At 43.2% G+C, this 25,364-nt stretch overlaps 2 protein-coding genes across 3 annotated transcripts in view; one reads left to right on the top strand and one right to left on the bottom strand.

Annotated features, from left to right (window-relative positions):
• Positions 1–25,364, top strand: part of cdh23 (cadherin-related 23) — a gene marked incomplete at both ends in the record, with an annotated part of 313,884 nt that overhangs the window by 117,180 nt on the left and 171,340 nt on the right. For both annotated transcript variants that reach the window (XM_083774574.1, XM_083774573.1), the window contains one exon: positions 388–466. In XM_083774574.1, the coding sequence (XP_083630700.1) occupies positions 388–466 (79 nt within the window). The remainder of the gene's footprint in view (positions 1–387; positions 467–25,364) is intronic.
• vsir (V-set immunoregulatory receptor) overlaps positions 1–25,364 on the bottom strand; it is a 445,816-nt gene that overhangs the window by 294,768 nt on the left and 125,684 nt on the right. The gene's annotated exons all lie outside the window — the stretch shown is intronic.

The following is a 25,364-nucleotide window of genomic DNA, read 5'->3' as shown; positions in this document are numbered from 1 at the left end:
TGATGCCACCGAGGAACACTACTGCCTGCCACGCGTGTACCGCGGCTGATGCCGCTGCCGGAAAATGCACTCGCTCTCCCATCCTGGCCTGGGCAGGCCTGGTCTGGGCTTCTCTACTCGCAGTCAAGGCCAGGGATTTTGTTTTAACAAAATATTATTTTAAAGCTCGAAAACAGTCGTTTAGGTTTGTACAGTATGCAGTGTACAAGCATATTTTGACAATTTGTGTGTGTGTGTGTGTGTGTGTGTGTGTGTGTGTGTGTGTGTGTGTGTGTGTGTGTGTGTGTGTGTGTGTGTGTGTGTGTGTGTGTGTGTGTGTGTGTGTGTGTGTGTGTGTGTGTGTGTGTGTGTGTGTGTGTGTGTGTGTGTGTGTGTGTGTGTTTACAGGGATTCGAGGTGCGGAAGATAAGAGCCATTGACCAGGATCTTGGCAGGCCAAGAGGCATCGGCTACACCATCATCTCAGGTCTGTGTCACATAATCAATCAGCACATGGGATAACATAATCAATAACTGCTCATCATAATCCCACAGCAATAACAGACAAGTGTCATAAGCTCAGCAATCAATGGCTGCTGAGAGCACTAGTTACAGAATGTTAGAATTGAATAGGCCTTGTCTGTAAGCAGCAATACATTATTGTGCAGTGCAGTTGGGGCAGAAGTCAGGTGTCATTCAGTATTATCACTCAACACGTTGGCTTAATGACAGCGAATAGCTACAAATAGCCGGGTGATTTTAAAATGTTCTCCACCAATGCTTTTTCGTATTGTGAAACAGTGTCATACCTTCCATTTGAACACTCCCAGAGTTAAACACAACTTTGCAAACACAACATTTTTGAGAACCACTAGTTTACTAGTGGACTCCTAATGTGCCATAGTGTCCTACTAAATAAGTGTAAATATTCTGAAGAAAACCTGGAGACTTGACATTTAGTTAGTGGGTGTTATGATCAAAATAAGAACATTATAATGGTGTGTAAAACTGAAAATCTAGAATTTGCCACAGACAAGACCAAGTCTTTGCCACAGACACATTTTGTCCGTGTACGGACAATCGGACATGTTGATGAGCCCTGATCATACATAGACATTTGATTATCACACAGTTACAGTTGCAGTGCAAGGGTTCATATATAACAATATCAAGCAACATAGTCCAGTCTATTCATTATGAATATATCTCTTTCTGCTACCACTAAATGAACTCAAAGCAAACAGACAAATTACTTTACTAATTTCGTTTGATTGTGGAATATTAATGGTAGGAGTATGAAATTGTTTCAGCTTCCGATGTATCAGATTTTGATCAGCAATTATAGTTTGGTTAGTTTGTTTTTATCAGCTCACTAGTTTATTCAATATCTCTGCCAGCCGAAGGTGGGGGGCGGAGATAACATTTTCACCCCTGTCCATGTGTGGATGAGTTGTATTTTCTTCAAAACGCACTTTTTGCTATTGGTCCTACAGATTTTGTCCAGAACTCACACTAATGATGCCTGGAGTCATGTGCTACGCATATACTGTATGATACTGATTTGTGACTGGCTACAAATTGGCTTCCAAAATATCTGTTGGCATTTCCAAAAAAAGCCAACAATCATGAATGCATCAATCAATCGACTCCAGATTTGACAAATCGCAGAGACAAATGCAATTTCAGTTTTATCAGTACTGTTACTGTAGGTTGCAGTATACAATACAACGCATTATAAAATGTAAAAAGGTGTACCCATATGTCATAGGAATACTGTTTCCCCCTGCACATTCCTGATGGATGCACCTATCAACTTTGTAAAACTGTAGGTCAGGTGCAAAACATTTAACATTTTCTAAAAATAACTGTTAGCAGAGATTTACAGGTGACTTCTGACTTCAGGTGACTAAAGTCAGTGAGGATTACCCTCTGTTGTGTATGTTGTTTTTTTCATTTATCATAGGCATAATCTTCCCTCTAAAAGTAATTACATCTTTGTGGAACATAGCGATAGTGTATCCACTCACAATTTATATTGGAGGAATCTTTCTGAGTTTCTAAGACCCCATCGACTGGTCAACTTACATGATGAGAATGCATTGATTATCTGATCACATCTAATCAGGTATTAAATGAAAACAATTTGTTATCGTTTTATTATGTTTCCAACTGGCAGGATTGTTTACAGAGAGAGAGAGAGAGAGAGACAGAGAGAGATAGACAGAGACAGAGAGAGACAGAGAGAGAGACAGAGAGACAGAGAGGTCATTACAGGTTCATATGCAATTAGTATGGAATCTACGTTCCCCGCAGCTGAGTTTATTTATTTATTTATTTATTTATTCATAATCTATTATTTACCCAGCAAAGAATTGCTGACTATGTATGCTTTCTTATTTTTAGCAAGCCCCTGCTTCATATTCAAACAGTTGCATTCACACCTGGAAGCCCCCCAAGTCACTTCAACTATCAGCCACTGAACAGCTCCAATGAAGCAGTTGAAGGTTAAGTGCTTTGCTCAAGGGCAAATATCCACACACATGTTATAGTTGTTGTGGGAGAATACAGCATTATCCACACACACACACACACACACACACACACACACACACACACACACACACACACACACACACACACACACACACACACACACACACACACACACACACATGTTGTAGTTGTTGTGGAAGAATACAGCATTATCCACACACACATGGTATAGCTGTTGTGGAAGAATACAGCATTATCCTCCACACACACATGTTATAGCTGTTGTGGAAGAATACAGCGTTATCCACACACACACATGTTATAGTTGTTGTGGAAGAATACAGCATTATCCACACGCATTCCCACAGCCTTCATTTTCCCAGAGGCTTTGAACCGTTATATTCAGTAGCCTAACCTGCCTACAAGTCTGTGTTGTGCTGGACTGCAATGTTGTGAATGTACCTTTTCATTTAGGCATTACTCATATGATCTTTCATTCATAGTGTACACATTGCCCCAGATGAAAAAACAAGGCTTGGTGCACAGTCTTGCAAAAGGTGTAGTGCTTCAGTGAGTTGCTCACTCTCACACAATATCGCTGTTGTGAATATCGAACGTACTGGTTATTAACTAAACAGCTCTCCTGCAGTACTCATCTGTCATCCTTTCTAAAAAAAACGAATGCCTACAGGGATAAGAAACACACACTTCCAACTTCCGCGAAGCATGTGAAGGTCATGAAAAAATAATGACTTGTGGTCAGAGTCTACAAACTGCTGCAATCCTCCTGAACGGTTGTTTGTCTTCGCCCTAGCAATCTAGGGTGTTGACCTGGAAGAACGAGGACGATCCTTTAGATTTAATCCCGAGGGCTCTTCCGAGCACTACCGTAACTCTGAGGAACGATCCATCCATTGCTGCACTCCCAGAGTTGCAGTAACATTCTGCATTTTGCTGTGGACTTTTAACATTTATACAGTCTACATAAACACTCTTTAGGAGGCTTACATTTGACTTCAGACAGTGTTGATTTTGACAGCACATTTTGATTTTAGTCTTTGGAATGAAACTTATTTTAGTCATCTGTTTTAGTGTTAGTCTAGTTTTAGTCGACTAAAAATCATACGATTTTAGTCGACTAAATCTACAGCAATTTTTGCAGGCCTTGATAGCGTCATAATGCCTGATTTTACACTTTATTACTTACTTTATTATTTACTTGATTGCATGCTGAAAATGGCAGATATACAAGCAGAAAATTGCAATTGCAATTTTCAGCATGCAACCAAGCATACAATGACTTGTCTTTTAGTTCTACTTGATCTCTTGTCCACTAGTCTCTGTCAGACATTTTAGTCTAGTTTTTATTTGTTGACGACATTGTCGGTATATTTAGTTTTAGTCATCATAGCTCAGTTTTGATTTGGTTTTTGATTTAGTTTTTGTCATTGAAAAAAGGTAGTCGACGAACATTTTTCATCATAGTTGTAGTCGACAAAATCAACACTTGACTTCAGAGTCCAGACACTAACCTTTTAAACTCCACATGCCCCCCCTGGTAGAGGCGGAGACATCAGGGTGGTACGATACTCTGTTTCCCCAGCAAACAGGCCAGGTGGCTGGCCTTGGTGATGAAGATCATTCATTGTTAGGCCATCTGCTGACTCACTGGCTGACCTCACCGCTGACTAAAGGAATCTGACCCTGTGCGTCCATGAAGTATTCATGTGTATGGGTGTTGGTGCATGTTGTACATGTTCACAGGTGTGTGTGTGTGTGTGTGTGTGTGTGTGTGTGTGTGTGTGTGTGTGTGTGTGTGTGTGTTGGGGGTCGGGGTTTGCGTGTGTGTGTGTGTGTGTGTGTGTGTGTGCATGCGTGTGTGCGAGCGAGTGAGTGAGCGAGCTAGTGTGCATGTATCTGTTGCCATGATGCATCTGTGACTGTGTATAGAGACCTCAGCCCAGCCCAATTAATTTGTTGGGTTCATCATCATAAACGCCCCAATTCCCCCTCTGTCTTTGCACACCTACTCAGTCTTACTTACCAGCCATGTTGTTGCGTGTTACGTTGCGTCGTGTTGTGTTGCTCGCAAAGTTGAAGGCCCCCGAGTTAAGCTCCAGAGGAGAAAGGCATTAAAAAGACATTAATTAGGGTGGTGCGTTGTACTCCCAATCGTTTGGAAATCAAGAGTTATAGCGTTGCACTAAAGCCTCATGGAGATGGAGCCTGTAGTAGGCTCGATAAAATCATTATACAGTAAAGTTTGATAGATAATGGAATATGAAGGATGACGCAGTATCAGGAGATTAAGGTGCGAGGGTGTGATTGTGGAATGAGGTTGTGCGTGCGTGCATGTGCGTTTGTGAAAAGTATAAGTGTGAACATGCATGCCCATGTGTGCTCTACTGCACTCTTGGAGGGCGTGCTTGTTTGCAGACCGTGTGACTGTATTAAAGGGCCTCCCTTCTACTCCTCTCCCCCGACCGTCCTCAGAGGGCACGACTTACTTACTCCAGCGGGACACGTCTCATTAGCTCAGTAATTAAGATAAACGAGGTTTTAATTGCAGCTGTGATTTATGCTAATGATCCTGGGACCCCGAGATGAGGATTTCCTCTCTCTCTCTCCAATCAGTGGGCTAATCTGGGATTTGATATGTACAAGAGAGATCATATTGCTGCAAAGCGTTCTGCCTCTGGTTTTGCCGTTGATATTGTTTGTGTTGTTGGTAGAGTTCTCGCTGGGGTTGGGGTGGGTGGGTCATGAAGAGAGCTGCGTACCCCACATTTGGAGTTAGTGCCCTGCTGGACCCATGCCAACTTCACCACTTTTCAACCTATCTATCTTCATATTTGGTCTTTACTAATGTTGATGATAAAATAGCAAAAATAATAATAATAGTAGTTTGATAGTTTGATTACTGATTAGTTGACAGTGTACTGTTCATAAATGACACAACGACAAGGCGATCCTAGTTAAGCTGGAGTCAGATACTCTGGGGATACTTTGTGTTGTTAAGTTATATAGTTGTGTGTATAAGGTCGAACACAGGGGTACTATCCGCAGCCTATCTCTAGACTTCTGAAGTTAAGATATTCCTGATGTCTTTATCGCAAAGCGGAAGGACTTCTAACGGACTCAGTTTCCTGCTGCCTGGTTGCTAACTCCACTTCATACAGAAAGAACAGCTCTCTTTCCAGATGGTGCAAGTTTAACGTGGGGTCATCTGGAAATGTATGTGTACCGCATAACATAATGAAGAGGTCCTCGGAATGGTTGTAATGATTTATCTGTACTCAAATGAAGTTGACACTGCTATCACAGCCAAGATTAGAAGGGTCAGAACTCAGAACATTCTCCTAAAATGAACTTCAGTGGCTCTACCAGATAGTCAACAACTTAACACACACATAGTCAACACGACGGCATAATTGCAATGTCATGGATTATAAACTGTGTGCTATCTCACCGCCTAATGCCTGATGTATCTTTGGTTGCGTGCTGAGTGGCCCCAAAAAAGATCTACAAGATCACCACGCGCCATATCGTGAATTTGTGATGCATTGTAGATCGGTTATTTTTGGTGTGCAACACCAGTGCACAACTAAGTATGAATCGCATTTAACTGTACTTGTTTTCTTCCGCTGTAAACTAATAAAGACAGAATGCCCCCAAATGAACCTTAAAAATGAACTATGAATTGAAGTCAAATCACAGAGAGAACAGGTTCTTTTTTCTTCTTCTTCTGAGAAACCCATGAGTAATAGAAGCCAAATTCTTTTTCATTTCAGGGAAGTCACTGATCCTTGCTGGCAGCGCTCCGGTAATAATTACAGCTATTTTGAGTTTTGACCTCCCCTGGTTATACTAATATCATCCAGTTGCAAAATGCACTGCATTTTATCTGACACGCTCACCTGAAGGAATTCCTGTGCAGTTATCAAAGCACAGATGTAATCCGCCAGATATAAGCCTCATTACATTCCCTGAGCCTATCGCATTTTGCCGTGGGCAATATTATGCCAAGTGATGGTTATTACAGTGCATTTAAATGTGCATAAAACTTTTTTTTTAAAGACAGGCAACAGCTTTAGACTTGTGCCCGGTAATTGACCCATTAGGAATTACAGAAAGGATTACGGGAGAATTGGGCCAGGTGTTCAGGTGGTGTCTCATTTTGAAGCAGCATGTTCAGTGAATGGGATATTTACTGGCTCACTTACTTGTTTTGTTGTGTTATATGGTTCCAGTTACGGTCAGCGCTACAAAATGGATATTTACTGGCTCACTTACTTGTTTTGCTGTATTACTGTGTTACTATGGCTCCAGTTACGGTCAGCGCTACTAAATGGTACTTGTTTTGCTGTGTTACTATGGTTCCAGTTACGGTCAGCGCTACTAAATGGCCTAGATAGGGAGCCTTTCCGGCTTCCCATGTATGACATAGGAACAACAAGCAAGCCAGACACACTGATCCACACAACACATATTCTCACACCCATGCCGTCAAGCGGGTGGCGGCGGCGGCTGGGGTTGGATTTGACCATAAGGCACTATTTCCTGTTTGGAGGGGGGGGGGGGGGGGGGGGGGTCTCGGGTTTGAGAGCTGCAGCCCCACCACGTCAAACTGTTGCTGTTTGGTCAGATGTTGTCTGGTATGGTTTGAGAATCACACGCAGTGCACACGCACACACACAGTGAGGGAGACTGGGACAGATCAACTTGGATTCACACACACACAACTTGGATTCCTCACACAGTTCTGTAAACAACTTGCCGGTGCACTGTCGGAGCTAGAAGATAAATGTCTTGTCCAAGGGCTTTATACACATAGCATTCTAGGATGAAGCTTTTGTACAGAGTCCACTGTCTATCAAAGCGAATGAAATAATTGGACTTCCCTCAAGTCTTTATATCAGACCATTATGTATTGACAGTCCGTTTAAATTTTTTATCTTATCTCTTTTTATCACAGACAAGCTCAATCTTTAAATGAAATATTGGCCACGCGACACAGCTTGTAGATCTACATTTTTGCTTGATTGATTGATAATTTTATTAGACAATAAAATACAAACAATAAAGGGTACAGTAAAGCACATTTGGTCCAAGGACAGCACCGAAGCAACCTTGCGGTGTTGTTTCCATTCGGGTCCCATGCATTCATTCACAATAACTATAACAACAATTGCAATATCTAAAAAAAGAACTATGTACAGTAAAATCTATGTACAGTTTGGAATAGGATTGAATTGGTGGGGGGCAATCATCTTCTCTTCTATTGACCGGATGATAGTGACAGGTGAATTTTCAGTCATTTCTTAAAGGAAACCAGTGATTTGCTAGTTTTGAGGCGAAGGGGGCAAGGCATTCCACACCTGAGTGGCAGTGTTGTGGAAGGTGAATTTACCCATATTTGTTCTAAAAGTGGGTGGCACCAGATCATTATTCACGCTCCCTCTAGTGTTGTGGCTGTGGGAGTTGCGCACGTTTTTTAGGTAAAAGTACTGTAAATGGGCACTGATGATGACAATTTTGAAAGTCAGTCCCATTTTCAATGGCTTGACTATGTCTTCTACCCGGAGCCATCCTATGCTATCAAAATGTGTTACAAAAAGGTGGGTCATGAGGTAGGGATGTGCCGATGAGACATTTTGGCCTAAATCGATATCCAATTTAATTAATTGCTGTTATGGCCGATAACCGATATTACTGATGTGACTATGTCGATATGATCTCATTCTGTATTGAAAATGTAACAGGGTATCTGCACTGCAGGCTTAGGCAAGTCAGATTTAACTTTAATACCTTTATATTTAATATTGTAAGCTTGTAGATCTGTTCAAGCTGTTACTTTGGTCTTGTTTATCTGTAAAGACAGACCAATTAATCGGATGATTAATTAATCGGTTTGATTGATTAATCGAACCGATGCTGATTAATCTAAAAACAACTCAAATCTGCCGATACCGATGTGTTTGCCGATTAATCTCCCATCACTAGGCATGGGCCCTAGGCCTATAGGCCTATGGCCCATGACAGGCCTATTTGTCATACAAAGAACTATACTAGGGCTTAGTGTTTAAGCCATTTTCCACCCCTCACACACCTGTCCCTCCCTTTCTCCTGCCCCATGTGAAATTGCTACTACATGGAACTGACCGCATTGGATTTTGATTTGCACCAGTAATTGTGTACAGATAAAATAAGACTCACTTTTATAAGATTACAAAAAAGGAAAAATAGTGTTAATGTTTCTCAAAGAAGGGAATAGAAAGACCACACGCAGCAGTGACATGTGTCTCTAAGACATCTGAAGTGTTACCGCAAGAAGCAGTCCCTAGAGAGGCTGTGCTATTCCTTATACCAACCCAAACCATACCAAAGTGGCTATGGGACACCAACGTTAACACTAATTCAGCCTTGGACGTGTATACACGTCTTTAGGCCTTTTTAAATTGATATATATATATATATATATTTTTTTTAAACCTTTCTAAAATATGTCATATCTGCTGGCACTCTAGGGCCTTTATTTTGAAGAATTCCCCGGCAAAAAAGTGTTAATAGATGTAATCCTCTAGGCCTATAGGGAGCATGACGGGTGCATGCCAAATACCTTGGCAATCTAGCCAGTATATAGGTTCTGAGATAACAATGTTTTTGGATGTTGGTTGGATGGTCCGACATTTTACCTTCCCTCAGGATTTTACTGTGTGCATACTGTACATAGCATGTGTAGCCGCAGGCGTCCACCTATAGGCCCAATACATCCTGTCTTTTGAATAGTAGTCATTTAGTTTTAGTCACTTGGAATGTTTTTGTCTTAGTCTAGTTTTAGTCGACTAAATAGCATAGGACGACTAAATCTACAGTTGATTTAGTCGACGAAAATGTATTTTGATTGATGGCCTTGATGTTGTTGATTTGACACTTTTACACTTATACTGGATCTCTTGTATACTAGTCCCTTCCTAAGATTTTAGTCTAGTTTTTATTTGTTGACGAAATTGTCAATATATTTAGTCTTAGTTTTAGTCACCGTAGCTTAGTTTTAATTTAGTTTCCATTTATAGTTTTCGTCAGTGAAAACAAGGTAGTCGACGTACATTTTTCGTCACTGTTTTAGCCGACGAAATCAACACAGCAGCAGACAGGCAGGGGACAGACAACCTCTGGTCTAGCGGAGCGAGTCCGCGAGAGGTCTGCCGGTACGGACAGCTTGTCCTCGTCTTACAGCCACCTCAGCCCACAGGTCAGACAGGTATACTGCCCACTGCCATTTCCCGCCTGGACAGACTGATAAGTAGAAAAGGCGATTATTTTCATCCCTTCGCTGTCGGCCAGGCTTCACCACCACATATCTCTATCCCTCAGCGCTGATACACCCGGATGGCCTGTACTCTGCCTTTCTCCAGGACTGCCGCTAATACCGACCATGTATCAGCAGCAAGCTGTAATATGGACAAGGCTAATACCTGTGTTATTCTTTAGGGAGCTCTCATTGTGACTTCCACGTTGCTGGGGGATTTCACAGGGTTTTCAATTAGCCGCTCTGGAGGCTCTGCTCAGCCTGCCTGCATGTAATCTCTGCAGCGAAGATAGCATGCGCTAGGTAGGACCTTGCACACAGTACAATACCCAGTCCCCAGACATGGGCTCTCTTCACTATCAAGACCGCACATCGCGCCTACTGTAAACACGAGTCGTGTGTAGGATTCCACACGCTTTTGCTTTCCCATTGTCTTTTCTCCCTGTGTTGTTGATCAAACGTAGTTTACATGCATGAAAAATAGAACTGCACTCTGTCGAGTGCCAACTTTGACATTTGACATTGAAACATATCTTAATTACGTCACCATCAACACCCAGTATACAGTATATACCTACCATACGTACATACGCCCAGCTACCCGACATACATACATACATACATACATGCATGCATTGCATGCATGCATGCATGCATACACAGCCGATCAAAAAACTTACCAATTAGTTACTTCGTCAGCCAATCCCTGATTGGCCGACAGACAACACCAACATACCCAGCCGACAGTACTTGCGCACTCTGCTTGTGCAAGTAAAAATAGACAGTACATGGAGTCAATGGACACTTCTTTTCACCTGACAGCGAGGAGTTTCACTGGCAGGGCGTAATACGTGTGGAGGACTTAACCAGTTCTGGAATGGACCGACAGAATGTCAGCAACCCTATAGTACTACTGCAACGTCAAGAGAACACCCTCCTCCCCTTTGGGGGTTAACTTGAACGATAATTGTAGATCAGTCCATCATCCTCAACAATCCTTCCAGGTTCCTTAAATCAGTCTGAAACTTTAAAACATGAACAGCTGCTCTCCTTATTGTTGTTTTAGAACGAGAATGGTAATCGAAATGTAACAAAAGCTGCTTTGTCCTCACTGGAGCACTAAAGGTGCAGAGAGAGAGAGAGAGAGAGAGAGAGAGAGAGAGAGAGAGAGAGAGAGAGAGAGAGAGATCTCCAGTGTGACACTGGAGGAGGAAGACTGCTGCGTCTACATTATGATTACATGATACAAAAAAACTAAAGTTGAAGTTCACCTAAACATGTCCACAATCCGTCATTGCGCACTGAATCTACTGTTCACAACTACACTTTTAGACGTAGTAAATATGGTAATATATGGTAAATGGTGCATTTATATAGTGCCTTTATCCAAGGCACTTTACAGAGATTGTGCATTACTGTTTCTTTACCCATTCACGCACACATTTATACACCGGTGCTGGAGGAAACCATGCAAGGCACCAACCAGCACATTAGGGGTTCATAGTCTTGCTCAGGGACACTTCGACACTAACTCTGGGGGAGCCCGGGTTCAAAATCCGGTCACTCTACCCCTGCAATTATAATGCCTCACACATCCTGTGGTACGTCTCCACTGTGAACAAAATGACGGTCTTGTGTGTGTGTGTGTGTGTGTGTGTGTGTGTGTGTGTGTGTGTGTGCGCGTGTGTATGAGCACGGAAGTACCACGCCAATACCGCTGGATGGCACTGTTGAGCATCACTCACACACACACACACACACACACATTCCAGGGAGGAGGGCGGTACAGTACAGAATCACTCACTTCAGACGGGTCTGATTTATAGATGTGTACAGCTGTGGGAGGACACATCACTTCAATATAATAACCCTGACAAAATTATAACCCTGACAACCGTGATGTCATTCAAGCTTGTCACAATGACTTGCTGTGTATAGCTACGGTAGCCTATAGTTATCCCTCGGGTTGTCCCGTGGGGCGGGCGGACGGGACAAGGTTTTCAGCGCAATTATCACGTTTTCAGCGCAATTATCACCGCCTTCCCCAAAGAAGGAGAAGAAAAAAAGGGGAAAAAAGCATTTCGGTACCTGCTCTCCTGTCTCTACTCCTCCTGCTGAAATCATCAGCTTGTTCTGTTGTTCATCAATGTGGCGTTGCTTATGAGAGGGGGCTTTAGCCCATAGACATATAAACGTAGACGGCCCTTCCGGCGGTGTGGCGCGTGTCAGGATTGAAGGCACAATTTTCCCGAGATTCCTTGCAAAGCATTTGCCTTCGTGCGTAACATAAGTCCCGGGTAAGACGCGCTGTGATTGGCCAGTAGTCACTTGAGTGACCGACAGACATGGAGGAGTTGCAAGTTAATAGCTTGTTTGTTGTCTCCACCAGGCCGAAGGCATGGGGGGAGAGTATGTTTTGCACTCCGTCCGTCCGTCCGTCCGTCCGTCCGTCCGTGTGTGTGTCCGTCCGTCCGTCCGTGTGTCCGTGAGCAGCTAATCTCGGCCACCGTTAACCCGGTCGATGCCAAATTTTGCACACACACTCCCTGGATGCCAACGATGAACCTCTGCCCCAAAATTTCCAGAACGGCCTGTTATAGCGCCACCAGGAGGCCGCTTTGTGCAAAACAGGTTTTTGCACAGTACACCTACAGATTTGGTACACAGTCTCTCTAGAGCCATTCAACGAAACGGGTCTTTCAGATTTCTCAGACTCCATCCTGATTGGTTAAGATTGGCTTCCAAAGTTCACAGGAGTGCTCAGTTTCAAACAAAATGCTGCAAATCATGAACACATCGCGTGATTTCCGTGAAATTGTGCACGCACATTCCCACTAGGCCGAGGAAGAAATGCCACATGAACAATTTCAACTCAGCCTCAAGGTGGCGCTATAACTGGCCGAAAAGTGTTTTTACCTCTAATTTACTTTTGTTGCCCTTTTATCCAACCACCAGATGAAGGCAAGCTGCAATGTCCTACATTCCTATCCTGGTGGAGACCTGTGCCCAGAAGGGCACTTTTTCTAGTTTGTCTTGTTTTGTATTGTAATGTATTGAAGCCTTCATCACTGCACTTCCGCTTGACTTCCTGCCTTCATTGGAGACACAAATGAACTGCAGCGGCCATTATTTTTTTATATCTATGCTTTAGCCCCTGCCTTTTTGACCGTTGTCAAAAACTGTCCTCTCCATACTGGAATGTAGCATTTTGTTGAAAGAATTCCCCTCTCGTTTGAGGCTCTGAGTCTGAACCTGGCCGTCATCAGTGCTATGAGCGCTCATATGCAACTGCTCAGTATACTTTGATAACCAGTAATTTGGGCTGCAGGGCAGACTGGTTGGGCCATATCCTAATGTTTAAAATGAGATATTCCTCTAAATCTGGGTAGAAATGTAAAAGAAAAATAAAGGTGCCTTTTCGAATTCCAGCCCCTGCCCTTCAAACTGCTCAGGCAGTCGCTGGAAATTACACTTGGCCTCATTTGGCCCGCTGGCAGAGCCTTTTAAGGTGGTTCTGGACAACCGTGGGTCCGACCGACTCGATACCGGGCACTGCACTCCTTGCGGTTCTCGAGTTACATGCATTACAACCGTACACACACACAGACACTGCACAGACACTGCACATGGAGATCTCTGTATCTGCGGCACTCCGCGGCACTCGGTGCCATGCTATGAGCTTATAGATTAAAGCAATAAGCCACAAGAGGTCTTAGGTTACCGTGGATTTTATAATGGCTGAGAGGCGTATAGGCTACCCTCTCAGCCATTATAAAATCCATGGTAAGCTGGGACCTTGCATGGCTTATTGCTTTTCTAAAATGGTTACAAACATATAGCACTATTAACCTAATAAAACTATTAAATTCATAAAAGTAGCTACGCTTTGCGCCCACCAGAGCGAGCCACATCACTTCCTTGTTTTGCTCGGCAAGTAGGCTATGTGACAGGAGAATAGTGCTTGATGTCATTACGGGGCCGCCTGGAGCCACACATTCACAGTCATATGAGTGCGGGCAGGGCTTACACGCCCGCACGGCCAGTGTGTGTAAGGCAATCAAGTGCTCCCCTTCCCCAGTTCAGCTACAGAGCTGCGGGATCAGCTGGGAATTATATAAAGTGATTGAAGGTGTAGATTTTCGTGGATTTTACAACGGTAACCAGTATTGGGACTAACCGTTTTAGAACTGCTATTTTTATCTAACAGTTAAGTTGAAAGTGGTTTAAAGCTAAGGGGACACAGATGCGTCCTCAGGTCTAAATGGGTTAAATCACTTTATTATTGGCATTATATCAACCAGTATAGGTTTCCTGCCTGACAACATATAGGCTTTAATTGACTCAATTGAAGAGATGTGATAGTTATATTGTATTGGTAGGTATATTGCTGTGATTACAACTACTCCTATTTCCTTCATTACCTGTGCACTTATATCCCCACGTCGTTGTCCTTTTATTGTAAAGACAACTAGACATGTACAGTACGTGCCTGTCGGCCACCGGCCTACCCGGCCTACAACTCACTATCTGTCTGTGTCCCACCTGGGGATCTCTGTATCTGCCAGTGTATGCAAACTGACTGTAAAAAGTGGAGTGGTTAAGTAATCCATTTGCAGGTGTGGGGTTGCCATGGTTGATTAGGCCTACTTAACCAGTCCAATTTTCACAGTCAGTCAGTTTGCACTTTTCAGACACAGGCAGACAGGCAGATACAGAGATCTCCATGTGGGACACAGACAGACGGTTAAAACGGGTGCTATGACAATTGACAAGTTTTACGGGTATTATTAGGTTCACAAGTTGCATCGTTCTCAAGTAGGCCGGTGGCCGACGGGCACGTACAGGTCTAGTTCATTTTAAGCCGATTTGGCCAGAAACAGAGAGTCAGGAAGTAAAAATCTGCTATGTAACATTGTGAGATTGTCATTTAATCCACCCATAGCCTAAGCATGGATCATATCGTTTAGAGAAATGAGCTACAAACCAAGCGTGTTTGGACCCAATATAGTACAATACAGTATCTTCGGGAGATATAAAGGGAATGACACTTGCTTTGAAAATAGCATATGATGCTGTCAAGTGGGGGGCGCCTCTGAACCCAACACATTTCCATAATGTGTCAATCCTGCTTTCGCTTCTTATTTAGCCAGCTGTTGCATTCCGCGCAGAAACACAAATGGCAAATGACAGTGAAATAGCATATGGGATCGATCATCACTCTCAGCTACTGTATTCTATTCTTAAAGTGAGGCAGACAAACTCACGCATGCACGCACGCGCGCACACACACACACACACACACACACACACACACACACACACACACACACACACACACACACACACTAACAGATAAGAGTGTTCTAGCTCTGCCAGCTCAATTGCTTGCGGCATTGAAAGGAGAACCGTCTACACCTTGAGCTGACAGTTCAAAGCTATATCAATCAATATCTCTGAGTTTGATTATTTTCCATGTGACTGAGAGCATGTGGATCAATAGACTCGTCTGTGACCTGAGTGAGAATCTGAGGGAGAGTGGTGCCTTAGAGAGACGTCTGTGGAAGAGCTCGTTACAGCTTGTGTTGTGGTACATTTTGTTGCTTCGAATATGCCATAATATATATGATATACTATACATGTAACCAAGTGGACAGCATTAGTATGGAGTATGGCATATTATTGTGTATAGCCTAAGCCTACTGAGTAGACTGTTAATTGTGCATTTAGCACTCTGGTGCCAGGAAATTATTATTTTGATAGTTCAATATGCAATATGGAACATTTTAAAATCTGTATGTTCGAACATAAAACAATCTCTCCATCTCACCTTTGCCTATCCTCTTCTTCTTTGATTTGTATTGTATTGATTTGTATTATTCACATTTTGCAGTGCATGTAAAATAAAGATTTAATCTACTACAATGGTATATTGAAAACATTCAACTCTATCAATGACTTACTGTAGATATGATATGCTGTGCCATTTGAGTGTCACAGCGGTGTGCATGCACTTTTGCAGTGGGAAGTTTGTACAATCCCTATATTATGCTTGTTCAAAATGCATTGTTGCCAGGCTCTGGTTAGTAAGGATTAATGCATGGCTCATTCAGCTTTGCTTTGCCTCAGCTTTGCTGCTCCACCCCGATTAGAGCTCTGATGTCTGTCTGTCTGTCTGTCTGTCTGTCTGTCTGTCTGTCGTATATCTAGTTCGCTTGGATATTATTACTGTGGTCTGGCTTAATTGTCTTTGTTTGACTGTTTCATTTGATTGACTGATATTGATGGAATCAGTAATATTGATTAGTACCTTGCTTAGCAATTGGTGATGCTTGAGATGAATGCATCTCTCTCCCCATTTCCAGTAACTAAACGTTGGCACAAATTACACAAAGAAAAAAGATTGAAACAAATATTTGTAACACAGCCAAAATAACAAGATCATGTACTCTAGTATTCTGCAAATGCAAATACCTTTGTGTTCAAAAGCCAATTAAGTCGCTCTGCATCACTGGAGCATACCAAAACTAAGTTTGACACTTTATTGCGTAGATTTTGAGAGAGAGAGAGGGGGGAGAGAGAGAGAGAGAGAGAGAGAGAGAGAAATAAAGCTATTTCAATTTGCAACAGCATCATAATATCCAACAGCATCATATCAAGTTAACAATAATGATGATGTTGTGTTTACTATTGTCACAGAAACACACTGCACGGCTACTGTAACTGGAGAACAAAGATAGCTACGGCCAATCGAAACGACTATGTAAATACGTGCAGGAATGTTCACCCAAAATACGGCAAATAATCTGTAATTCTAGACATTTCTGCAATGTAATTCCAACGACTTAATGACACTAAAACGACTTTCTGATGGAATAAAAACATTCTTTAACATTCCAACTGTGTTAATGTGGCTAAAAACGAAAACCACCAAAAAATATATTTTCGTCTATTGTGAAGTTTAATTAGAGCCGACTTGTGGTTGAAAATACTGGGAGGGGTCACATATGGTTCCTCCTGCTATTTTGTGATCAATTCACTGACGCAGACCAAAGAATCGTATACAGCCTTGCCGCTGTAGAAATAAATATTTGATGTCTGCACTAACAGTGAGTACAATGTCATCCATGGCAGTGGCACCAAGGTCAGCCGTTCTCTTAGCCTTCGATTTCTGCCCAGTCGTTGGTCAGACATTTGTGAGTTTTAAGAGAAAATACTACTTTAAGATTGTAGTGCCATATAAAATAACTTTGTGAAAATGGCCCCCAGATCTTTGCAGTCACGTGCATCACATCAATCCAGCGTATGTATTCATATCCTTCTGTCCATAGTGAGTGCCCTGTGATCTTGATCGTATTGTCTCAGGCTATTTCTCACTCAAACTTGCTTTTGAGGAGAAACTTCTGATGAAAACGGATTCATTGAGTATTCATGAAATGCAGCTCGCCTGCCAATGGCAAGACACCCACGGGTGTCACCCATTATCACCATGCATCATACACACATCACACTCAAACACATACACACCTCAGACCTCAAACAGGAGCTGTCATCCAGTGAAGGGCTGTGTGTGTGTGTGCATGTGTGTATGTGCGTATATATACACACAAATGCACGCAAGCATATCCGTCTATTCACCTGTTCCTCTGGCCTGTGTGATGTGACTATTGGAGACAACAACGAAAACCATCATAATCATCCTAATTTGCCTGCAGGCGTAATCCTTACAGGTGACACTAATTTGTCTACATTTTGTATACACAAAGTCTTATAGCCCCAAGGCAGGGTGAACATTGGCCGCATGCCATATCACATTACCGGGAATGTTCCCAGTGCCCCCATGGTGGCGTCAGAAACTAGCGACAACACTTGTCACTGACTTAGTCATGGCAATTACGCTTGGAGAACTCTTATTGCTTCGGCTGCCCTCGAAGAGCTCATTGCTGTGAGAAAGTCATTGTCATCCACTTGTCGCACGCCTGGTTGGAGTCATCAAATCAGATGCCTTTTTTATTTTTTCCCTTCTCTCTCACATGAAACCCCCCCAAAATAATATAATAACCACACGTATGTTTTTCACTTTCGCGACTCAGTGCACACTCTGCTTCTTCTTTCTTCTTTGCAGCCGCTTTATATTTCTCTCTCTCTCTCGCTCTCTCTCTCTCTCTCTCTCTCTCTCTCTCTCTCTCTCTCGCTTTCATTCGCTGCAAGTGGTGGAGGGAGTCCGAAATGAGTACTGTATATTCTTTCCAGAAAATGTGGCCACTCTGGAGTTTTCATGACGCAGGGGTTTAAATCTATTTGTGAACACGTACAGTAACATGAAATGCAGCCCTCGGTTATTCCATTACTGTGCTGTTCTTGGGATTATAGGAAATTGTAGCACCTTGAATTATGAGATGTTTTTGTAATTCCAATACAAGCAATTGCACACAAATATTGCACTGTGTGTGTGTGTGTGTGTGTGTGTGTGTGTGTGTGTGTGTGTGTGTGTGTGTGTGTGTGTGTGTGTGTGTGTGTGTGTGTGTGTGTGTGTGTGTGTGTGTGTGCGCGCGTGTGCGTGTGCGTGTGCACACATACAGAAATCATTGCATGTTTCTAATTTTCCAGTCCACTTCAGTTGGTAATGTGAGAGCTTGGCCAATCCACTCAAACTCTCACTTCACAGCATCAACCCCTGCAAGTTAGCACCACACACACACACACACACTAGAGAGTGCATGTGCATGCGCGTGTGCGTGCGGCTGCAGTCAGGTGAGTGCCCAGTCATGCAGGCAAGGAACGTCTGTTGGTGAAGATTGGCATTCTGGTCAGGCCACCAGAGCCGTTGAAACAATTTAGAGAGAGGTAGCACCCCTCGCTGTGTGCGGACCAAACGAATCCGCTGCCCTACGATGGCACTCCCAACACATGTTCCCCAAGACACACACGTCACTTAATTAGCCTATTTTTGTGCTCAACTCATTTCTTCACTGTCAGTGTCAAAATTGTGCAGTTATATTCAAATGTTTTACATCTACATCAAGTAAAGGCAAAAGCAAGAAGAAGGCAATTATCGAATTCAATATTAACTAGAGCGGTGCCTGTTGGAGCCTCTACAGCGGTGCCTGTTGGAGCCTCTACAGCGGTGCCTGTTGGAGCCTCTAGAGCGGTGCCTGTTGGAGCCTCTAGAGCGGTGCCTGTTGGAGCCTCTACAGCGGTGCCTGTTGGAGCCTCTAGAGTGGTGCCTGTTGGAGCCTCTACAGCGACCCCCCTGATTATGTCTGTGTCCCTTTTATACCCATATGGAGTTCTTTGTGAGGCATGCCCAAATATGGAGTCTATGCAGACGTCACAATGTGGTCAGAAATGACCAGCTCCATATATGGACACTGGGCCCAAGCCCAGGCCTGTTTTGGGCGGGGGTTTTTTTGGATCCGACCGACTCGACACCGGCGACTGCACTCCATGTGGGAGTGTGGAATGTGTGTGTCGAATTTGAAGTCGGTGGGGCGAACGGTTCTAGAGTTACGTGGGTGCATTTATAGTTGGATGAAAACTACAGCAATAACTAATCGACTCTCCCTCCCCCTGAGAGACTGGCAAAATCCACAATTGCCTACAAGCAACAACTTAAAATGGCACAGTTATGCAACAACACTGCTTACCTTTGGTTTCCAATGATTGTTATTGTAACAGTGATTGTCTCATTGATTAAACAGAGATTCTTTTTCCCAGCTGCTGTGTGAAGCACAGCGGAGCTGGGTTATGAACGATCGCTTTACCTTTCTGGACTAGCAAGCTATCTCTCTCATTGGCTGCCGTAGTGCCCGTACTAGCAAGCTATCATTCTCATTGGCTGACTTATTGGCTGACTCGTCTCTAGGCAACCAGTTGCTTTTTGCCTCTAGCCGACCTCTCAGACATGGGATGCTAGCTGAATGTCATGAAGTCAAACCTTCCGACACTACTTTTATGAAACTAAAGTTAAAGACAGCGAGCGCTGCTGCTGATACGAACGGGTAACGACGCGGCCAACGGGATGCTAGCTGAACGGCTATGAAGTCAAACCATCCAACACTATTTGATGAAACTTGAACCCGCCGCCATGATGCCTCAGAATTATTTGGGCTAACTAATTTGAGCATAACAGAGCGTAGACCTGAAATGTTTTAGTGTTGGTCTAGTTTTAGTCGACTGAATCTACAGTTTTTTGTCGATGCATTTTTGCAGGCCTTGATGGCGTCGTACTGCCTGATTTTACACTTAGTTGCATGCAGAAAATAACAGATTTACAAGCTCACAACATGTCGTGCTGTGATGTGTTGTGAGCTTGTAGATCTGCTACCAAGCGTGCAACCAAGTGTAAAATGACTTGTCCACTAGTCATTTTAGTATATCGGTTTTATTTGTTGATGAAATTGTCAATATATTTAGTCTTAGTTTTAGTCGTCATAGCTTAGTTTTAATTTAGTTTTTGTCAGTGAAAAAAGGTAGTCGACGAACATCTTTTGTCGTAGTTTTAGTCGACAAAATCAACACTGACCCGAAGGTAGTATGCTTTGTCTCCTGGCCTGACTTAACCTGACGCTGCCAGATCCAAGAAGCTTGCTACACACAATTGTTTCACAGCTTATTTGGATCTGGGATCTCGGAAGCCAATTCGATGACGGGGCTGTTCCTTTTTTTTCAAGATACTTGGTAGATCAGTAGCCTCGGTCCCAGGCTTACTTATCTGCGAAAAGAAAAGCCTGGTCACAACCTAAGGCAGAGAAGCTATCGGCGGTTGTATCCTTCGGAACAGCCGTCAAATGTATTTCCCCCGGATACGATACTTGTTTCATTCGCGGAGAATGTATGATAGTCTTTTCAGCTTAGGTCTTGCCCAGGGTGGTAGATCAGGGGTTTTCAACTGGTTTTGACCCAGGGACCACCATTCTGACTAGCAGCAGCCTGGGGACCACCACTGTTGTGTCGGGTGGGTTCATCGTAGATCTACGATGGACCCACCCGACACAATAGTGGTGGGGCATTCATGCACCATGGGTTAAGATTGTTTTTGTTTTCTTCTTACTTGTTACTCACTAATCACACTATCACAGGCTACATTCATGAGCTGGACAAAAAAAACTATGTTTCAAAGTATTTTATTATCAAAAGTTTTACAAAAGTGTTTTTTACTTGTACTAAGCAGGACTCAAAATAAGTCTCAAAATAATAATCCATTTCAGTTAATCACCCAACACTGAAGACACATGTGACAGTCACAGTAGGTTTGTTTCTGACACACACACACACACACACACACACACACACACACACACACACACACACACACACACACACACACACACACAGAAACAGAATATATATTTTTATCTTATTCTATTTTAATAATCTCTTTATTTTAACCAACCTACAACCTGCACTACATTTTACTATAGGCCTTATACAGTTACTTTCTAACAGACAGAGGGAACTGTTCATTGTGTACCGTCACTTTAAAAGCGTAATGTATACATCATCGTACAGCGGTGTCACGCACCAAAAATAGCCAATCTACAAGCTCACATTGCACCTGGTTGCATCGCGTTGTGAGCTTGTAGCTCTGCCTTTTCGGCAACGATAGACTGAGAAGTTGCACATTGAATACGTCACGTATTATGTGAGACTATTCAATCGATCCGCGGCAGATATTATAACTCTATGGCAGGGAGATTTGACTTTCCCAAACGTATTATTATGAATTGGATGAATAACTCATGGCAACGTCTTACCGTGCTTGCCTTGGGCAGCAAGCACGGTAAGCATGCATGCGTTGGGTGGAAGCACAACATGCGTTGGGTGGAAGAGCAGGATGGTTGTTCCGCTGCAGCAGCTGATGGCTCCGTCAGCTTTTTTTTTTTGTTAATTTGACACGTTGAGCACTTGTTATTGTTATTATTCACAAACAAGTAAAAAGAGTGCAAATAAGTTTTATATTATATATATTAGAAAGGTAAAAAAAAAAGGCAAAAATACAACTTTTTTGAATGCCTGGCTGTGGACCACCAGCAGTACCGGACGACCGGTTGAAAACCCCTGTGGGACTGCTAGGTGTGTTTTGTTTTTTGTTTGTTTTTTTCTTGTCTTTTTCTTTTGTGTAAGTCATGTGAATTTTGTATGCTTTATTTAAAATCATTAAAAAACGTTGATGACAAAAAAAAAAAAAAAGAAACCCCCTGTGGTAGATGATTGGATGGGACCGTCTGTCTATCACCGTGTGGGCGTGCAAACACAACCAATCATGTTGAGTAACCATGTTACCCAGACATCGGTTTCGCACATATCCCGACCTTAGCTCACACTGATTGGTTCGAACCACGGAGCGGTTCGGTGTTAGCTCAACTCCCTGAGAGATTCCAGATGGATGCTGTGTTGGGGAACATGGTTACCCAATACCGCCCCCATCTGGCAGAGTCAGGTTAGGCCTGACTGCCCTCCGCTGTCTACCCCTTTCTCCTCCCTCTACCACAGTTCCCCTTCCTTTAGTGTCCCTCTATATAATAGAGAGAGAGAGGAGAGAACACAGGCACAGAGGTTAATCTGTTGACCTGGGCCTTTGTGCGGCACATACTTACTGCTCTATTACTCTGGAGTCCACACATCTGCAGCTATTACTGCACACTGTCTGAAGAAGAGGAAGAATTCTCAATCCTGAGTTTGTATCGCTATACAGTCACAGGCGGCGCAGCTCCAGTCTGTTAGCACGTGGCTATGTGACTAATATGGCCTGCCGTTGGCTGTGCCAGCTGTCAGTACATATCGTTGCTGTCGGGAGGAAACGTCATAACTCCAATTTTGAGGTTTTTGATTTTTTTTTCTCCATAAATCAGTGCTATTGAACACCCTTTACGTCTGTGTGTTCTTTCGAAAATATTGAACCCAAGGAAAGTAGTAAAAAAAACTGCATTGGACAAAACCGCCTAATTAACTCCATTTGACCCTCAAACTGTCTGCTAAAACAGCTAACTCCACCACCTCTCCTCCTCTCATGGAAGTAATTATACAATATCTAAAGTCACAACACCAAATTTGATGAGACCGTATTGCATAGTTTTAAAAAATATAAGGTTTCTTCATTTTCTTAAAATGTATATCTTTCATTTCCTGACAAATGAACATTTTGGAGTTAGGTGGTTTCTTCCCGACAGCAACGATATGCTGAATTATTAGCAAACATAGGATGTCGATACCTTTAGACAGTAGCTTGGTAGATTTCTTTGCATGAATATGCATTTGAAAATTCGCTAGCCTGTATTCTAGGAAAGACATTTGCTAAGCAGGCGTGCCATTTTTCAGCACTGCCCTTATGTAGCGACAACCTTTTAACCACTTTCTGTCCCGATTAAAAAAATCCACAAGGGAAGACTGCTTTCATCTTTTATGCTCCGACAAATGGAGGAAAATCCAGGACTCTTAAACTGGACAATCTGGTCTCTATAGAGTCATTTAGAACACTTGAGAATGCAACACACAGCGACTGTAGCCTCAATGCATTAGCATTACTAGACCGGAGCCGAGTCGGTAACGATGGAAGTTGGAGATCCATTGCCCCACACGGCTATGCCCAAATATGGAGTGTTGTGTTGTCAGAAGAGGCCACCTGCAATCCTGCATATATCGACCCTGGGCAGGGGCCCTGTGCAGAGCCCGGGCAGAGGCCTTTGTGTCGATTCTGGACAACCGACTCGACACCGGGCACTGCACTCCCTGTGGTGAAGTGGAACATGTGTGTCTAAAACTATCTTAAAATTGCAAACATCAACAGCTATTTTGGCTATTTTCACTTAAATTGCTCAGACTGAGCAACCTGTGAACATTTCCACCTCTGCCTGTTCAGTCATCTCATCTCTGGTGATGGCAGCTTTTACACCTTCCTGGCACTAGACAGAGGGACCTCTAGCCCACACATGGGGTTGAGGAGATGACCTATAGGGAAGTAAATTGGGCATCACACTCTGCGATGATGTGGTCAAGAAAAGGATGTTTCATCTGATGTATAGGCCTACTATTCTCTGGGTTCTGCCGGAGCAGGTGTAGAAAGGCCAAACTCGCAGTCAATCAAAAGTTCTACCTGAATGCTCTCAAGATTCTCAATTCGCCTGAATCATTACTGTGACTGCATGTGACAGACTGCATGTGGCAAGTATCTCAAATAAATGACAGGCAAAAAGTATCAATGTGGTCACATAAATAAAAAGAATCACACCCGTGTGAAGTGAGGGGCGCTCTTATCATCGTACATAATCATGCATCATCTCATACTGGCCAATCAGAATGCCTGTTGCCTGTGATTGGTTAGCTGATTTGCTCGTCTACATATGTAGACGAGCAAATCATTTTGACATTTTCCCTTCAATGTCAATGGCATTTAATGTTTTGATGTTTAATTTACGTCATACTTAGCGGATTTTTCACCCAATTCCTCCGTTCATTGTCAACGGCAAATCTTGAGACGTGTGGGGACAAGATTTAGCGGCCATTTAACCTGAATTTCCCTTTCATTGTCGATGGGAAATCTTGAGACGTGTGGGGACAAAAGTTGTATATAGTTGTATATCGCGTGGCCCCTTGTGTTTACATGAGCACTCAAAAGTGTCCATTCATTGTCAATGGCATTTAATGTTTGTGTGTAGGACAAAGTTTGTGTTACATACACTAAAAAAGTGACGATAACCTCCTTGTGCGTGTGTGTGTGTGTGTGTGTGATTATTTAGTGGTTGTGCTGGGAGTGTTTTGAGGGCCACAAACAATATTGCTTAGGGCCACCACAATCCTATAGGGCCAGCCCTGTTATTAAACATCAAATGGCAAATAGGTGCAGTCGAGGAATTATTTGTAGCATGCCGTCAGCCATCCACATCAGTGAGGAATAATTGAATTAGCAGTGTGTAGATTCCCGAGCCCTCTCTCTCTCTTTCTGGCCCCTGTCCACTCCCATTGTTTGCCTTCCACAGAGCAGATTTCTCCCGATAACATTCACATGTACCAATGGCCGCTATCTGCAGATTGCAGAGGGGAGGCCCCCACCTCTCCAGGCCCTCCCACGACAACCCATGTCGCACAGACAGACAAGGAATCTCAATCAAGCTCGTGTGCCGGGGCATTCAGTGTGCTCGCGTGGCACAAATAATTGTCACGTCTTGAGTTAGAATAATGGAGCACTGCCTTAATGAGATGACAGGAGCAGAATAGCAGCCAGCGAGGGAGGGAGGGGAGAGAGAAGAGAGGGATATGGGGCTGAAGAAATAGATGAGAGAAATGCCTGGTGCAAAAAGAGAAGGGAGGGAGGTAGTGAAAGGTGTGCAGACATTGCGTCTTTGCTCTTTGTATACCTTGTTTGCCGTCTCCATCTGCTTGGTGTAATTAGTGGGCAAGAACTGCAGACACCATCTGCCTGAAAGGAGGAGAGAGAGAGTGGGGGGGGGGAGAAAGACATAAGACACTGATAGAGAAGTGGAGAGAGAGATAGAGAGAGGTGGAGTGAGTGAAAGAGAGAGGTGGTGACAAAAAGTGAATTGAGTAAATAAAGAAGAGTGAGAAAGTGGGGAGGGATGGAAAA

The sequence above is a fragment of the Protomyctophum parallelum genome (assembly GCF_964188405.1).
Source record: "Protomyctophum parallelum genome assembly, chromosome: 10".
NCBI classification, from domain to species: domain Eukaryota; kingdom Metazoa; phylum Chordata; class Actinopteri; order Myctophiformes; family Myctophidae; genus Protomyctophum; species Protomyctophum parallelum.
The sequence above is the reverse complement of the archived record's forward strand: the minus strand, read 5'-3'. Positions and strand labels throughout refer to the sequence as shown.